Source organism: Artibeus jamaicensis, unplaced genomic scaffold (genome assembly GCF_021234435.1).
Source record: "Artibeus jamaicensis isolate MK-2021 breed Jamaican fruit bat unplaced genomic scaffold, CSHL_Jam_final contig_497, whole genome shotgun sequence".
NCBI lineage: Eukaryota > Metazoa > Chordata > Mammalia > Chiroptera > Phyllostomidae > Artibeus > Artibeus jamaicensis.
In genome coordinates, this window is record NW_026521863.1 from 10,823 (window position 1) to 29,198 (window position 18,376).

General features: G+C 45.2%; 1 protein-coding gene across 1 annotated transcript in view; it reads left to right on the plus strand.

Moving 5' to 3' along the window:
- The first annotated feature begins 975 nt into the window (after positions 1–975).
- The window catches only part of LOC119035443 (histone-lysine N-methyltransferase PRDM9-like), a 33,950-nt gene continuing 16,549 nt past the window's right edge, over positions 976–18,376 (plus strand). The window contains exons 1-4 of the mRNA XM_053668700.1: positions 976–1,037; positions 1,438–1,487; positions 2,831–3,024; positions 4,946–5,895. Of these exons, the coding sequence (XP_053524675.1) occupies positions 1,023–1,037; positions 1,438–1,487; positions 2,831–3,024; positions 4,946–5,895 (1,209 nt within the window). The 5' untranslated portion in view covers positions 976–1,022. The remainder of the gene's footprint in view (positions 1,038–1,437; positions 1,488–2,830; positions 3,025–4,945; positions 5,896–18,376) is intronic.

The window sequence follows — 18,376 nt, forward strand, 5'->3', positions numbered from 1 at the left end:
GGTTCTAATCTTGGATTCAATACCCACATTGGCCCTATACCCTCTAATATTCACACTCCTGAGGTATTTCCAAGGGTTCAAGTATTAAAGACATGCATGTAAATTATATGATAGGCCTTAAAATATTAAATACATGTTATCTTTTAATATATGACTCTTATATTGAAGGCAACATCCGGGGTGCCATTAAGCAATAAATATAGCTTGAAGGAATTGTCAGGAACAGCAAATTTGATGACTGCAAGTGACTCAGAGCAGGCCCAGAAACCAGTGTTCCCGCCTGGAGAAACATGTGCCTTTGGAAAGCACACTAGACAAAAATCGGGTAAGAAAATAATTTGGGAACTTTAGTTCCTCTAAGTCCTACAGAAGGGCTAATAAGTATGACCTAGGTATGTGGGGCAGACTTTGGTAGGCCTGGATTTAAGCTGGGCTAAGCTGAGACTGAAGTTACCACTGGACCTTTGGGCAAATCCTAGAAATTCTCTGAGCCCCTGCAGGCTAATGTGTAAAGTGAAGATAAGGAAACATCATTCATATATTGTTTGAAAACATTAAATTGAGTTTAAAACTGGTGACACAGGCCAGCGGTCCAAAAAATCCATCTGTGATAATAGCAACCACACTACTGGTGTTGTGTGCCTAGGCCTTTACTCAATGCCTAACACATAATGTACACACAAACATTTTATGAATGATTAAAGGTTGGCAAGTTAAACCTGGTAATGGGAAGATCTAGAAACTAAAATTGAATCACTCATCTGTAATTAGTGTGGCATCTTAGTTTTCTGAACCAATAGTTAACAGTAACATACCGGAGGATGCAAAAGGACAGGTAATAAATTGATGGAAGGAGATTGTGTGTTAATCTGATAAAATGGGAACTAACATTATAGACCCCACCAACCTCACTCACCTGCTCTTCTCCAACTCAGAACTCAGGAGAAAGGAGATGGACGTGAAGATGTACAGCCTACAAGAAAGAAAGGACTGTGTGTACCAAGAGGTCACTGAGCCCCAGGATGATGACTACCTTTGTAAGTGACCCTCACTAAGAAGCAAGTTATGATACAATAATTTCATCTAGTCCTTTTCCCAATCCCTCCTCAGTGACCTGGAGTACAGGATTGAGTCTCAATGATGTTAGTTCTGGACTCCCTCTGAAGCTCTTCGTGTCCAGGAACATGTGTTATACCTTTCCTAACCCCTGTTGCTCTCGCCTCCAGATTGTGAGAAGTGTCAGAACTTCTTCATCAACAGCTGTGCTGTGCATGGGCCCCCTGCATTTGTAAAGGACAGTGCAGTGGACAAGGGGCATCCCCACCACTCAGCCCCCTGGGTTGAGAATCGGGCCATCCTGCATCCCTGAGGCTGGGCTTGGAGTGTGGAATGAGGCAGCTGATTTGCCAGTGGGTCTGCACTTTGGCCCTTATGCAGGACACATCACAGAAGATGAAGAGGCAGCCAAGAGCAGATACTCCTGGCTGGTGAGAACTATTTACCTCGTCCACTGTCCTCTGGCTTCCCACATTCCTTCTGAAGCTTGGAGGGACCTCACCTCCTACATGCTTGACATGGAGGGGACGATGTGGTTTGCTCTGTGTACTGACTGGACTTCACATGAACACAGAGCTCCTGTTTAAGGATCAGAAAGTAAGTGGGAGCAAAGTGGTGCAGACACAAAGGAGTGGCTTCTCCCTTGTGGGGCTCCTGCTCTGATTGGACAGGTAGACTCAGGTGTGTAGGTGATGAGTAAGAAAAATATCATGTGGTCACAGCTGGCAGTGGAATCCCCATGCAGGCTGAATGAGCTTTGATGACTGTGGAGTAAAATAATTCTGACTATTACCTTCCCACCAAAAAAAATAAAAGGTCTTTAACTTCTCTTCTGAAACACAGGTCGCCAAAGGGAGAAACTGCTATGAGTATGTGGATGGAAAGGACAGATCCTGGGCCAACTGGATGAGGTGAGGTCAACAGGTCTCTGGGTGTCAGAGGGGACACTCATCCCCCATGAGCCCCTATATCCATCCCTCTCATCATGCCTCCCTCACTGGTCTCCCTCAATTCTTTATTTCCTCTTTTTCTCCATACAGTGTTCTTTCATTTCAGGGGACTTTTAGGAAGAAAGTATAGCATATGTCCTCAAAATATAAAGCTCTCTACTAGACACAACTTTGGCTCTGGAAAGGTCCTTGAAGAGCCTAGATTCACCAGGGACACTGGATTACACTTTAATTTATCAAATGAACATTAATTAAGCACTTCGTATATTCCAGTTTAGGTGAAGGAATACATTACTTAAACAGATCACACAACCCGGATAGACAAAAAGACCTCCAAATTTCTATGGTAATCCTGAGCAGGCAAGTGAATGGTGCCCTAAATAAAGTGTAGGAGGGTTGGAGAAAGGCCTCTCAGGAGAAAACAGACGTGGGTTGAGTACTGGATAATTAGTGAGCTAATTCAGAAGCAGAGCCCTAGATCAAGCACCAGGTTCTGTGGTGTGAGACAACTTGATTTAGAGTTTGGAAAATCCAGTATCACTGGATATTATGGCCAATCATGGTGGAGGTTAAGTCTAGAACTGGGTGTTAGAAAGTAGTATTAGGCAGGATGAACACTGCAAGCAGGACTTGGATGTAAGAATTCACATGACATGCTGGCAGACGCTCAGACACTGAACGGAGATTCCCCAGAAGCATTAGGGGCAGTGGGCAACACCAGAGCCTGAGGGCCTTCAGAATCAGTAAGGAGCTGGACATGGATGTAACAGGTAGTGGGAACTCATCACTGTGCTTTTCTTTCCCTTCATCTGCCTCAATCCCAGGTTTGTGAACTGTGCCCGGGATGATGAAGAGCAGAACCTGGTGGCCTTTCAGTACCACAGGCAGATTTTCTACCGAACCTGCCGGGTCATCAGGCCGGGCCATGAGCTGCTGGTCTGGTGTGGGGACGAGTATGGCCAGGAGCTGGGCAGCAAGTGGGGCAGCAAGTGGAAGAGAGAGCTCATGGCCAGAAGAGGTGGGCACCACTGTTCTTCAAAACAGAAAGAAAAGAGAGAATTCTCCATAGAAACATTTATGATCCAACTCTTAAGTACAGTAAAATCCTAAAGTCAGTAAAGTTTCAAATCACATGCTTAGAATTCACAATTCATATGCCTTTGACTCTTAAGGCAAAATTTTTATAATTTTTATTTTTAAAATATTTCGTAGACAAAATACACAACCGTATGTAGTGCTGAAAGACTGGGAAGCAAAAAAGAAAAGTTTACAAGCACTAACAAGTTCTTTCACCAAGGCAGTTTTTCTGACACTTTTATAGCTGTTTCTTCTTAATTTTCCTCCATACTTCTAAATAAAACATTTTTGTTTGTAGGCATTCATTATTTTTTAAAGATTTTGTCCTGGCTGGTGTGGCTCGGAGGATGGAGCACTGGCCTGTGAACTAAAGGGTCACCAGTTTGATTCCCAGTTGGGGCACATGGCTGGGGTTTTAGCTACATCCCCAGTACGGGGCATCTGAGAAGCAACCACACATTGATGTTTCTCTCCCTCTCCCTCCCTTCCCCCTTTTCTGAAAATAAATAAATACATAAATAAAAATTTTTAAACAAGATTTTTTTATTTTTGCAGAGAGTGGAAAGGAGGGAGAAAGAAAAATCAATGTGCAAGGGAAACATTAACCGGTTGTCTATGGCACACCCCCAACTGGCCCACAACCCTGGCATGTGCCCTGACTGGAATTGAACTTGTAATCTTTCAGTTTTCAGACAACACCCAATCCACCAGGCCACACCATTAGGGCAGGGCACATTCGTTCATCATTTCAGTGAATTATCGTGAGAGATCCATCTGTGCAGCTGGGACCTGGTTATACAGGTTGATGTGAGGATCAGAATCACTGCTCTTGAGGAGCTGAGGGGTGAAGGAGGGAAACCCAGGCACACATGCTTGTGTGTGCATAACACCACACAGCAGTTAGTGCTTTGGAGAAAACTAATCTAGGACAAGTGCCTGGGGATCAGTGTGAGGGGAGGCGTGTGGCAGGTGGTCCGGGAAGGGCTCTCTCAGGAGACATTTACAAAAATACCTGTTTTCCAGAGGATCCCAGGCAGAGGGAGCAGCTAGTCCAGGGAAGAAAAGATGTGCGGCGTTGAATTGGCTGAGGGTCACTCAGGTCTCGTCTCCGCACAGAGGGTGAAAACAGATCAGACGGATGCTTAGCAGCCCAGAGATGCAGTGCCAATGACCTGAGTTGAGACACTGGGGACTTTCCTGAGTGAAACTGTGCAGTTGTCAGCTATAGAGTGGTGTGTTCTCTGTTGTGACTATGTTTTGTTAATTTTTAGAAAATAAACTCCAGTGGGGAATTCCCTCAATTTACTTCATCTCCAAGTAAGAGAGCATGGTGGATTGGCCAGAGAGGAACAGGAGTCAGGCGTGTAAGAAATGTGGTTGCAATATTTTGAAACAGGTCTTCTTAGTGTATTTGAAATAGTCTAACACTAAATGAGATAAAGCATAAATAAATATTTGGTGTGAGGCTTGAGGAAGGACATTACATTTTACTATTTTGGAAAACAGAGAAGCGATTCCTAGTTGGGGCCTGTGGTTTTCCTCTTTAACGTGACTTAGAAAATACCTACAGATGGGAAATGTCACTGCAGTTCGATCCACAAGGGGAGTGAAATGGCCTCTCATGCTCCAAAATTCCCTATCTCGGCAATATTAGAAAAGACCCTTGATGTGGGCTTTCTGGATTCTGAAGAAGATGCACTGCATAAAAATAAACAGGAAAATAGACGGTGAGTGGACACTGGGAGACAGAGGTTGCGTTGTCACCACAGTAAGAAGGACTCACGGGGCAGGTCCTACCAGACTAATCATAAAGCCCAGGCATTGTCATCAGCACCTGTCCTGACCAAACCTTTCTCTTTCAGCAGAACCAAAGCCAGAGGTGCACCCATGTCCCTCCTGCTCTCTGGCCTTCTCCAGTCAGAAATTCCTCAGCCGACATGTGAAACTCAGTCATCCCTCTCAGATTCTCCAGGAAACATCTTCAAGAAAACAGCTCCAAGCAGAGGAACCCTGTCCAGAGGATCAGAATCAGCAGCAGCAACATACTAGTACACACAGCTGGAATGATAAAACTGAAGGTCAAGAGGTCAAAGAAAGGTCCAAACCTTTGCTTAAAAGAATCAGTCAAAGGAGGATCTCAAAACCCTTTTTCCAACCGTCCAAAGAACAAATGAGCTCTAGTGAGCACGAGAGACTGATGGAAGAAGAGCCCCAGAGAGGCCAGAAAGAGAATCCAGAGGACACAGGCAAGTTCTTTGTGAAAGGAGGAATGTCAAAAATTGTAACAATCGAGCATGGAGGGTGTTGGCAAGGCATTAATGATGGATCACATCTCATCACACATCAGGTGACACAGTCTGCAGAGAAGCCCTATGTTTGCAGGGAGTGTGGCCGAGGCTTTACATGCAAGTCACATCTCATCACACACCAGTGGACACACTCTGGGGAGAAGCCCTATGTTTGCAGGGAGTGTGGGCGAGGCTTTACATGCAAGTCAGTTCTCATCACACACCAGAGGACACACTCTGGGGAGAAGCCCTATGTTTGCAGGGAGTGCGGGCGAGGCTTTACATGCAAGACAAATCTCATCACACACCAGAGGACACACTCTGGGGAGAAGCCCTATGTTTGCAGGGAGTGCGGGCGAGGCTTTACATGCAGCAGTCACATCTCATCACACACCAGAGGACACACTCTGGAGAGAAGCCCTATGTTTGCAGGGAGTGCGGGCGAGGCTTTACACGCAAGTCAGATCTCATCAGACACCAGAGGACACACTCTGGGGAGAAGCCCTATGTTTGCAGGGAGTGCGGGCGAGGCTTTACATGCAAGTCAAATCTCATCACACACCAGAGGACACACTCTGGAGAGAAGCCCCATGTTTGCAGGGAGTGTGACCGAGGCTTTACATGCAAGTCAGATCTCATCACACACCAGAGGACACACTCTGGGGAGAAGCCCTATGTTTGCAGGGAGTGTGAGCGAGGCTTTACATGCAAGACAAATCTCATCACACACCAGAGGACACACTCTGGGGAGAAGCCCTATGTTTGCAGGGAGTGTGCGCGAGGCTTTACAGCAAGTCACATCTCATCACACACCAGAGGACACACTCTGGGGAGAAGCCCTATGTTTGCAGGGAGTGCGAGCGAGGCTTTACATGCAAGTCAGTTCTCATCACACACCAGAGGACACACTCTGGGGAGAAGCCCTATGTTTGCGGGGAGTGTGAGCGAGGCTTTACACAGAAGACACATCTCATCACACACCAGAGGACACACTCTGGGGAGAAGCCCTATGTTTGCAGGGAGTGTGACCGAGGCTTTACATGCAAGTCAGATCTCATCAGACACCAGAGGACACACTCTGGGGAGAAGCCCTATGTTTGCAGGGAGTGCGGGCGAGGCTTTGCACGCAAGTCAGATCTCATCACACACCAGAGGACACACTCTGGGGAGAAGCCCTATGTTTGCAGGGAGTGTGCAGGCGAGGCTTTGCATGCAAGTCAGTTCTCATCACACACCAGAGGACACACTCTGGGGAGAAGCCCTATGTTTGCAGGGAGTGCGAGCGAGGCTTTACATGCAAGTCAGTTCTCATCACACACCAGAGGACACACTCTGGGGAGAAGCCCTATGTTTTCAGGTGGAGTGAGTAAGTCATTAGCATTAAGTCACATATCAATAGCCATAGGAAGTCCACAGCCCCTTACTCTCCCCAAGATTGTAATTAGTATAGAAGTAACTGGTTAAACAAACCCTCCAATTCCATTACAACAAATGAAATGGACAAACAGTTCCATAGTGATATGGGGATGTCAGCACCAAACTCGTTTGTGGTTTTTTGACCTATTCTAAAATGTTTTGTCTCCATACACATCTCTCATTTTCCCCATCACTGAAAAGAGGGTTCCTAAAGAGCCACAAAGAACTCATACTCTCAGCCACAGAAATTCAACTCCTGACAAATGTGTAAATGTGGAATCAGCCTACTTTCGTTACTCCCCAAAGAGGGATTTGAGACAGACTCACCCAGGGAGGGAATTCCCCAGACTCCTGGAAAGGGCCTTTTCTCCTAATCAGCTCCCTACCTCCTCCCTTGGCTTCTCTCGGCTCTTCTGGTTTCCTACAACGTCTGGAGCCTCAGAGATGAATGGCAAGGAGAGATGGATGCTTGTACATAGACGTGAGCTGCTCAGTCTGGGCACCTGGTCTTCCTTACTCTCCTTGCTCCCTTTTAAGGGTCAGCATTTCCTAGTGCACAGCATAGAGATTCCACATTAGTCTATCGTGGGTGTGAGTCTCAGTTATGTTTTCTCCAGCTGTGTGACCTGAGGCAAGATTCTCAACTCTCTGCTTCCTAGTCTGTACAATGGAAATGGGAACTCCAGCCTTTTGGTTTGACATTCAGAGTTGAGTCAGCATAGACAGAATCTGGCAAGAGGATCGCTGAGATCGCAAGCCCTACTGAACAGCCTTTGGTGCCCATGTCTTCCTGGTCTTTAGTGGTTGACAAAGGAAGATTAGGACAGGGGTGTTTAACCAAATTCAGAATTTCAGTAGGACCCCACTGCTGTCCCCACATAGACTGAGCTGCCCTAAGAAGGAAGCCAGTATGGTTGGGGAGGTGCCTCCCTCCTGATCACCACCCTCTCACTGAGCCTGGGCATCCTCAGAGCCTCCTGAACACAAGCAGGTGGTGCTGAGAGTGGCCTGTGAAACAAGACCCTCACCCACCCCTTGCTGAGAACTGACACTGGGAACAGCACCTGCCTGCACTGGGGTGTTAGGGTAGATGGTGAGCCAAGGCAGGGAGGAAGAGGAAGATGGGTGTCACCCACTGACTCAGCAGTCCTGCGCCTGGTCCAATCCCATTGCCAGATGTTCCAGCCTCACAGGAAACACCATGCTGACACGTTGAAATTCTAGGTATTGTTTCCACTATCTGGGAAAGAAAGGCTTTCAAACTGTATTCATCCCAAGGCCTAGAAGATGGAAGGGGGTCTACAGCACTGACGGAAAGGACCCATAAAACAAATCTGGTTACTTCCTTACCTCTGTCCACTGTCTTTTATGAGAGGGTCCCTAGTGGTTACATAAAGAATCCATTGGTAAGTTTGGGTAACTGCCTCAATTTAAATTGTCTCCTGTCATGGATCTATTTTACAAGATGACCAAGTGGGGTCAGAAGCAAGATAAGGATTCAGTCTAACGACCCCCACACATACCTACGTTTGGATAGTCCATCCCCTTGGAAGCTGGCACCACTTTTACCCACCAACTATATAACTCCCCAGGACAAAGGGCCTGCTGCTCTTGCCACCCAAGCCCTTCCCTTTTACCCCCACCTCAGCAAGACCTGTCCTCTTCCATGAGAATGTGTCACTAATAAACCCTGCTTGCTCGCTAATACACTTGATGTGTAATCCCTTACTGCGTTGGCAAGAACTGGGTTTTTCCTGTGACAGGTGCACCCAGTCTGCACATGGCATTCATGAAGCCCGCAGCACAGCAGCTTTTCTAATGCCCTCTCCTTGTACCTGGGCCCCACAGAGTTTAATGCACCACTGACACCATCTCAAAATTATTACTTATCATATCTTTGAACTTGTTTGTGAAGTCTGATGGGATAATAGACATGCACAATGTTGGTCATTTTTGACCACCCGTTCCCAGATAATGTCTGCAATGGCCCAGGAGCACAAAATTCTCGTGCACCCAATGGATGGGAGTCCAGCGAAACTCAGGGTGAGAACAGGGTAAACATCTACATCTGCATAAGCATAAGGAAGGGTGCTAACAGCTCCCAGAGGTCACACTTTGCTTACAACCAGAGCTGAGTTCAATACACAAGATATGTCAAACATTTAGTGAGGACCCCATCATACCCTCTCCTGCATGCGGGAGACCTACGCATGACCCACCCCATTCCTGCTGAGTGGGTTCACCAAAGTGGGACACCAACCCCCATGACCTGGAAGGGTATTCTCCATGCTGCAGGTCTAAAGTTCACCAGCTCTATTATCAATCCAGCATGTGCCTGAGTTGAGGGTTCAGTCCCCATTTGGGGGCATGTGAGATGCAACTAATAGATTTTTTTTTCTCTCTCTCCTTGTCCCATCCCCTGTCTAAAGTAAATAAAATCTTTTTCAAAAAGACACTTGAACAACAGGTAAGTAATAGCATGTTCTTGGAGAGAAAAATATACAATGGTCTTCATTTCCCACAGTTATCTATAAATATAATATGATCTAGCTGAAAATATCAGCAGAAAATTTTTTTGTTCCTCACCGGAGGACATGCTTATTGATTTCAGAGAGAAGGGAAGGGAAGGAGAGAAACATCGATGTGAAAGAGAAACATCAAAGGGTTGTCTCCCCACTGGGCACCAAACCTGCAACCTAGGCCTGTGCCATGACTAGAGCTTGAACGACAACCTTTCGGTTTATGGAATTGTGATGTTAGAAACTCAGTTCTCTTTGCTGATGCAGTAAAGAATTGCAGATCAGCCAGTTTATTAGTGAGCAAGCAGGGTTTACTAGTGATACGTTCTCATGGAAGAGGACGGGCCTTGCAGAGATGGGGGTGAGAGGTGTTGATTCTGAACATGGCAAGGTAAGGGTGGCAACAGTCAAGGGTAAGTGTGGCAAGACCCTCAGGTCCTTGGTCCTGAGGAATTAGGTAGTCGGCAGGATTGGGGTGAAGAAGTGACATAATAACTGGTGGGTAAAGGTAGTGCCAGCTTCCATAGGGGGAAGTGACTACCCAAATGCAGGTATGTGTGGGGGTCTGTTAGCTTCAATGCTTATCTCACCCCAGACCCCGTTTGTTCCTCTTGTAAAACAAATATGTGACAGGAGCCAGTTGAAGCTGGGGCAGTTACCCAAACTTATAAATTATTTATGGGCTTTCTGTAAACATTAGGTACTCCCTTGTGAAACAGATGGTGACCAGAAGTAGGCAAGTAACCAAAGTTGCCTTGTGGGCTTCTTTGGGCACTGTGGACACCCTCCCACCTACCAACCAGACCTTGGAATTAACACACAGTTTAATTCCAAGGCTTTCCTTCCCAGACAGTGGGAACAGTACATAGAATTCCCTCCTCGTGCACTACCATGTGTTTCTTGTGATATTCTGAACGCCTGGTACTGTTATCAAATCAGGCTGAGGGTGGCTGAGTCAGTGGGTGAGACACCCACTGAAAAGTGTTTCCCTTTTCCTTTCCTTAGTTTGCTATCTATCCTACCTTACAAGACAATGCTCCAGGAGACTGAGCCACATTGGCCAGGGCTCAGCAATTTTTTAAAAAGTAAAACAAGCTGTTTCAGTTTACCTTTTAAAATAAGGAAGAAGTAAAAGGTATTACGAAGCTACAGTAAGTACAACAGTGGATTAATGCCTCATGAATAGACAGATTGATGGAAAAGAATACAGGGCCCATTAATATATACAGATCCACATAGAAATTGTGTTTTGTTTACTATTTTAAATTTATTGACTTATTTTTCATTTGGAACATCTATCCTTTCCCTCTCATACACTCCCAACTGATGACCTGGCTCACAACCTGTCACAAGTGGGCACAGGTAACCAGGTTCTTGATGATAGCAAACAAAGAATTGAACAGAACACAGAGAGTTTATAGCAGACAGATGGAGAGCAGATTTATTAAGTGATAGTACACTCCACAGAACATGGGAGTGGGCTGACTTCAAACAGATTGATCTCAGGAGCTGGAGGGGTTCTATACTTACAGGGCAATAATTCTTGGCTAGTTTTGGCAGGGATTTATTGCCAAGGTACAAGTAGTTCTATTACTCTAAAACTACTGTGCATGTGGTCTCCCATGATCTTCCTTGACTGACCACCAGGGAAGTGGGTCCCACAAGGCTGATTTATTATAATGCTACTATAATAAATATAAGCAGGGGTCATGTAGCATCTTCTGTGCAGGTGCAGTTATGATTCACCATGATTCAGTGCTTTTCCAGAAAGCAGGAACAACTGGTCTTAGAACAGGGTCTCTGTCCTGTATGGATGCCCTTTCTCTTAGCCCTGGAGCACCTCCAAAGTTTCCTCCTGACCATCTCCTGCCTCAAACCCAGGTAAGTGCTCTGACTGGGAATGGAACTGGTGACCTTTTTGTTTGCAGGCAGATTAATGCTCAGCCCACTGAGCCACACCAGTCAAAGCCATTGCTTGAGTCTTACATGTGGCTTGACCAGGAATCAAACCTGTAGCCTTGTTTACTCCCCCCCCCCCCCAAAAAAAAACCCTATAGAGATATATAAAAAAACTTCACATGACCCCTGGCTGTTGTGGATCAGTAGACTGAGCGCACAGGCTTGTGAACCAAATGGTCACAGTTGGATTCCTAGTCAAGGCACATGGCTGTGTTGCAGGCCAGATTCTCAGTTTGGGGTGTGTGAGAGACAACTGATTGATGTATCTCTTACACACATCGATGTTTCTCTCCTGTCTTTCTCCCTTCCCTCCCCCTTCTCTAACAATAAATAAATAAATTTTTTAAAAAATAAACAACATGAGCAGCAAAATTGGATTCAACATTTCGGGATGACCCACTGTACCCAACGTTTTTTTCTGATATGCACCAGGGTGTTTTCCCAACGTGAACACCAGATGGCAGAAGAGAGGGACACTTGGAACACTATATTGTACTGTAAAGCAAGTTTCAACAAACTTCAAAACATTGAAATAATGCAAAGCATATTGCTGACACTAACTGCAGTCAACCTAGAAATCAGTAATGAAGGGTTACTAAAAAGTCCTTCTTTTTAAAAGTGATGAAATGTACATCTAAATAACATTCGGTTCCACATTCCTAGATGATACACTATACCCACTTTTCCTTGGGACCTGCAATAAGGTGTCATTCTACAGAATGACCACAAGATGGCAGCAGAGACAGCCAGATGCAATGCATGTCCTACTAAGGGCCCGGCTGAAAGATTCCTTCACTTTTTACCTTGAGTTACAAAGACAGGCACCCTGTTCACTGTCCTCCCACAACAGAACTGCACAATGTCATCACCGTTTTCTTCCACTGCTCTCTGCCACATTCACGCGATTTCACCATTCCATCGTCCCACAACATTGTTCTCTGCGGAAGCAGAGAGCTAGCTCTTCCAGGTGTCTTATGCAGTCTTCCAGGTAATAGAAATTTCTCTTCATAAAGAAGAATGCAGAGAGACAAACTACATGGCCATGGGAAGGAGCAAGGTCTTCTGAGTACTGTGGAGGAATCAGGACTGTGCAGCCAGGCTGGAATCGTTTTCCCTGGTCACCTAAGACACTTGAGCTCTCTCACCTAATCCTAACCTTCTGCATCTTCTGCTCCCAAATTCCGGACTCTTTCCTGCAAGTGGAGCTTTTAGTTGGTCTGACAGGGAGCAGTACCTGTTGCCAGTAGCCTGCCGGCTTTCCGAAACCAGCTCCTACTGCAGGACTCCCTTTCGAATTCACCACAAGGGCATCATCACCTCCTTTGGGTGCAGACTGCCCTTTGGATGAGCAAGTGGTAGTTCCTTTGTTTGCCCACAATCTCTCCCATTCCACATTACTCTCAAATACCAAAGATTCGTCCCCCCCACCACAATCTTCATGAAAATGGAACATTTCCTTTATGTTTCAGTGGAGAACCACGTGTGGAAATCCACTCATGAAGGTCCCCCACCATCCTGCTTAACTCCTGTGGAGCCCAAACAGCAAAGCAATTCATGTAACCAAGCTGGTGCAAACGATTTTCGAAGCCTGAGTAGGACACTTTCAACATGTTGCCTGTCTCCCGCCTGCCATGATGTGATCTGTCCTCAGTGAACATCTCCCATGGAGGGCTCTCCACTGCACCTGGCCTGCCTACCTGTGGGAGAAGTCTCCAGCATGAAACTTTGCAATAAACTTCTGACACATTCGGTCAGTCACAGCATCTTCTCCACACAAACCACAGATCTTTTCTTGCCTTACAGTTGCCCTTGTACCTTTTGTGAAAAGACTAAGCCAAAGGGGCAGAAAATGTTGCTTATGCTCATGCTTCTCTGTGAAAATGGCCGACCATACATTTACCACTGTACTGAGATTGTTTTATCACACGCTGATAGTACACCTGTTGTGATACAGTCTAACATGATGGTTTCAAATAAAGTTGAAGACAAGTCATGGTATCCACTGCAACCCCAACCCCTAATCCTAACCAGGCACCATGCCACGCACCAGACACCAGATCGGGTGTCCAAAGCCTGTCCCTGACTCCAGATGCCTGACTCTGGACATCATACTCCAGAGAATAGTCTTTCCTCCTATTTAAACCTGTAAACCCTTTAAATGTAATCATCTCATGTCTAAAACTATAAAGCAGTTTTCTGTGAAACAAGTTACACTCAATCAAGCAAATTATATAATGCAATGATGACATACATAAGACCTGAAAATGGATGAGGCTGCTGCTTCCATATCAAGGCACACCCTTCCAAAGCAAAACTGATGAAACTAAATGAGTAAATGTGGTGTCCTCCTGATTAAAAAATTCTGGGCAGCAGGAGAAGCTATTCACAGCATAAGAAGACTACCCACAGAATTGAAGAAAATGTTTGCACGTTATACTTTCGATCAGACTCATTCTTCCACAACAAAGAATTTTATGACTTATCCAGGAAGAGACACCTGTATTATTTTAAACATTTTATTTATTTATTTTTAGAGAGGGTGAGGGAGGGAAAAAGAGAGGGAGAGAAATATCAATCTGTGATTGTCTCTCACATGCCCCGTACTGGGGACCTGGCCCACAACCCAGGCATGTGCCCTGACTGGGAATTGAACCAGAGACCCCTTCGGTTTACAAGTAGGCGCTCAACCAGTGAGCCATGACACCCAGGAAGATACCTATATTTTTTAAAAAACTTGAATAGTCCCTTCTAATGAGAAGACATTCATAGAAGTGGTAAAAAAAAAAACCAGAGAAGATGTGCAATGGCTACATCACAGCACAATACCCCTTCACAGACACTACAAAGGCTATAATGAGAAAGCAAAACTGAGAAATGTTTATGATCACAAACTAATATTAAAACAATTGACCATTTCTTTTGAAAATGTAAAATATTGCAGACCTTGTATAAAATGGTTTGACATTTCCTCAAAAAAATTATCTTACTCTGTTCAAAAAGTCTACTTTGAAATACAATCTGAGAAATTGAGGACAGATGTTATAACAAACGTACATGATTATATATAACAGCACTGTGAATAAGAACTGAAAGGTAGAAAGTATTCTAATGTCCATCCACAGGTAAACAAATACACAAAATTTGGTTATTCTGTCACTGAAAAGGGACTGGACCCAAGGGGTCCAGTTTGCCCTGGAAAGGTCTCACGTGTGTAGGTTCTTGACCTCCTGCAGCAAAATTTCACAACAGAAAGCTAGGGAATTTTGAGAGTTTGTATATCAAGGACAGTGAAACAAACAAAGGGCTTCAGAGAGAAGAGGCACAATTACAGCAACAAGAGTGAGCATAAGAGGAGCTGCTTCTTGAGAAACAGAAATTTAGATGCAAAGAAGGTCTTTGGAGACAGGATCAGGGGGTGAGCCCAGGACGAGCTGCCACTACCCACAGCTCCTCTGCCTGCAAGTCCCAGGGACCTTTGGAGATAAGAAGAAACAGTGAAGATATGCAGCAAAGAAGAGAAGGGAAGGTGCACGTGAACTCAATGAACAGCTCACACTGCTCCTTTTTTAAAGGTTTTACCTGTTTTCTAATGTTGAGGACTTTAGAGGAGGTCTTAGAAGAGTCATCTCCACAGAATACTCTGCTTCCCAGGACCGGGGGTGTCACTGATGTGCTGATGCAACAACAGGAGCACACAGAGTGATCAGGGTCCTGCTCTGGTGACTTTCTCCTTCAGAAAAGTCACCAGAGAATGGGCTGGGACTGAGGTGGATCTTCCCTTGTGTGGTCTGGAATGTGTGAACCATTTGCCCTCAAATGCCCTTGGTCAGAGAAGATAAAGGCCTCAGATTTATTACCTGGATGTAAATTGCTAGGCCTTATTTTTCCATTTCACTTGCCAAGGAATTTTCCTACTTTTTCTACAAACCTATCTCAACTCCATACACTTGTGGATTCATATTGGCATTGAATTTGTCAAAATGGTCATCTGTTGACAGACACCAGACAACAGCCAAACTCAGGATCCTGGACACAGACCTTTGACTCCAAAACATGCACCCTGGAGTGGACCCAAACCAAAACCAGGACTGCAGGCCCAAAGCCCTAAACCCAAAGCCTTGTGCCCTCACCCAAGCCAGACCATGAGGTCCGAAGGCCAAACACCAGTTGCCAGGGACTGACATTGGACCCTTAATCCCAGATGCCATTCACCAAAACCAAAAGCTTCACCTGCACATGAACCTTACATGCAAAACCAGAACACAAATCCACATCCTAAGAGGTGCAAGAGTGTAGACCCACAACCAAATACATTTTGACTCTGAAGCACAGGCCCTGGACACAGGATGCAGATCTCTAACCAGGATGCCATTGTCATAATTTGGAATTGGAGACAGACACCCGGGGCCCGTTGCCAGAGACCAGAGGCAGGAGGTGAACTGGATCCTCCCATTGTAAACAACCCTGTGATTCAATAAGATAAAACCCTTGTCTCTCCAAATGCAAACTTCAAAATTTTACCAAACCCAGCAGGAATAGGCCGAAACACAGAGTGAACAAAAACAATGTTGACCTTGGAGAAAGACATCCATGATCTCCCGGCTGCAACAGCTTCAGGAGTTAGCACTGTCTCACCATTCATTCCACACTTCCGGCTTTTCTAAACTGTGAGGGATTTAAAATGAATTATTTTCCAAAAAACTTTCTCAGCTCTAATACCTGTGGGATAATAAACAAAATAGCATAATCAGATCAATACAAGATACTCAGCATTTAATACGTGCATGACTACAAATGAATACGGGACAATGAGGTGATATCAGGTATATAGGGCCCTTGGAGTCTGGGGAAACAGGGTCTTATACCAGTACAATGGGTGATAGGACATTTATGAAAACTGCAGCCTTCATGGAATGTTACTTTTTGTTAGAGAATCCCACAAACTACAGGACACAAGCTAAATTAATAAACTCTTCCAAATTTCATCAACATAATCATTCAGTTGAGAATAGGTTGCTTTGCTGAAATTGTTAAATCTTGTGGCAACAGCAGCAGACATGGCCTGAAGGAGCAAAACCAGCTGCCAGGGGGTTGCTCGCATCACCCACAGGGGGTGAAATGACTGAGTGTTTCTAAGTGCAAACCATCCACCTCTGCCTGCAGCTGGCAGAAGGCAGCAGAGCCCACAAGTGCAAGGCAGGTGACCTTGAAGTCACAACCAGGAGGTAAGCCACGGCCACACAGGTGGGACAATGTCGCAGTCAGGACCTCAATGCTGTACGTACATCAGGTGGCTGGGATATGGCAGCATTTGAAACACTGATGCAGTTGGGAGATCAACGAGCTGGGACATCGATGAAGGAGAACAAAGGCACAGGCAGGACACTGACACAGATAGGTCATCAACAAGGCCAAGACATCAACACAGAAAGGGCAGCAGCCCAACTCACATATTCCCTTGGTCAAGGCATTGACTCAGACGGTACAAAAGTGCAGCTGGGACACTGAGGGAACCGGGACATCGATAAAGATAGGACAGTGGCACAGCCAAGAAATCTATGCAGGTGGAACAGTGGCACAGTGGGAACGTCGATGCAGACGGGATTTTGAAATACAGGCAGCACAGCAGCAGGACCTCGACATCAACACACACAGGACAGTGATGTGGAAGGGACACAAACACAGACAACACGGCAGCACAATCAGGACTTCAAGGCAGAGGGGACCTACACACACAGTCGTGATTTTGGGGAAGCTGTGACATTACCGTGGCGAGGATGTGGACACGAGAGGGACATCAATGCTGCCATGATGCCAACACACACAGGACACTGGACCACAAAGACACGGACGCAGCTGAAACATGAACACAGGTCCGGCCCACAACAGGTGCCTAGTTACCTGACATAAAGACACTGCTGTTGTACATGGGAGAGAGAAGGAAAAATGAACTATAAAGTTCATTTATATGAGAGTAATAACGTTCATGACTAAGTACCATTCCATTCAACATTCGTACATCATTCACTACAGCCGACCACCTTTCCTGCCGGCCTGCACTAAGGGGTTATTCCCAAGATGCACTTGAGACGAGAAGAGAACCACACTGAGAACATTCTGATGCGACCATAATGAGCCATGAAGCAAGATTACACAAATTACAAAGAAATAAAATTATATACAGTATAATTCTGGCTCTCACTGCTCTTAATGTAGAAATCAGGAACACATAGTTGTTAACAGGTCCTTACATTTAAAAGAAATAAAACACACTTCTAAATAACACTGCAACCAACAGTGGTTGATATTCCACTGGAATCAACCACTTCTCCTGCAGACCAGCACTGAGGTGTCATTCCCAGGAAAGCCCACGACACGGCAGCAGGATGCAAACTAAAAACACTTTGGAAATGACCCAACCGTACCATCCATCAGTTTTCCACAAACTTCAAAGGACTGACATGATAAAAAATACATGTGTTGTCCTCATAGCTGCTAACACAGAAGTCAGAAACAGAAGGAGACTAGAAAGTCCTGTCATTTAAATGTAATAAAAAGACACTTCTCAAATAACATTCCATGAACCCTGAGTAGATAATTCACTATAATTATGACCTTTCCTGCTGGTCTGCATGAAGCTGTTACTCCCAAGTGACACGTGACATGGCAGCAGAGGGCCACACTTGGGACATGTTTCAAAGGGACCGCCCTCTGCTAAGGCAAGTTTTAACAAATTTCTAAGGACTGAAATGATATACAGTATGTTTCTTTCTGTCATTGCTGTTACTATAGAAATCAGGAACAAAAGGTAACCAGTTAAGTCCTGATATTTAAAACGAAAAGGTTCATTTGGTTTTCAGGTACAGACACAATAAAAGAGATGAGATTCGTTTTCACCATTAATTTCACTGAAGAACGTGTTCACCGTTTTGTCCCACTGCTTTCTTCCATCTCTCAGGCATCTCCATAACTCCGTCTTCCCAAAAGTTTTTTCTTTTGACCAAGCCAACATAAAGCCAGTTTCAACAAGCACCGCAGCACTGAAACTATATACTATATGTTTCTCTAAGTGCTCCTATTGCACTGAAGCTAGAATTCACTAAAACTGAGT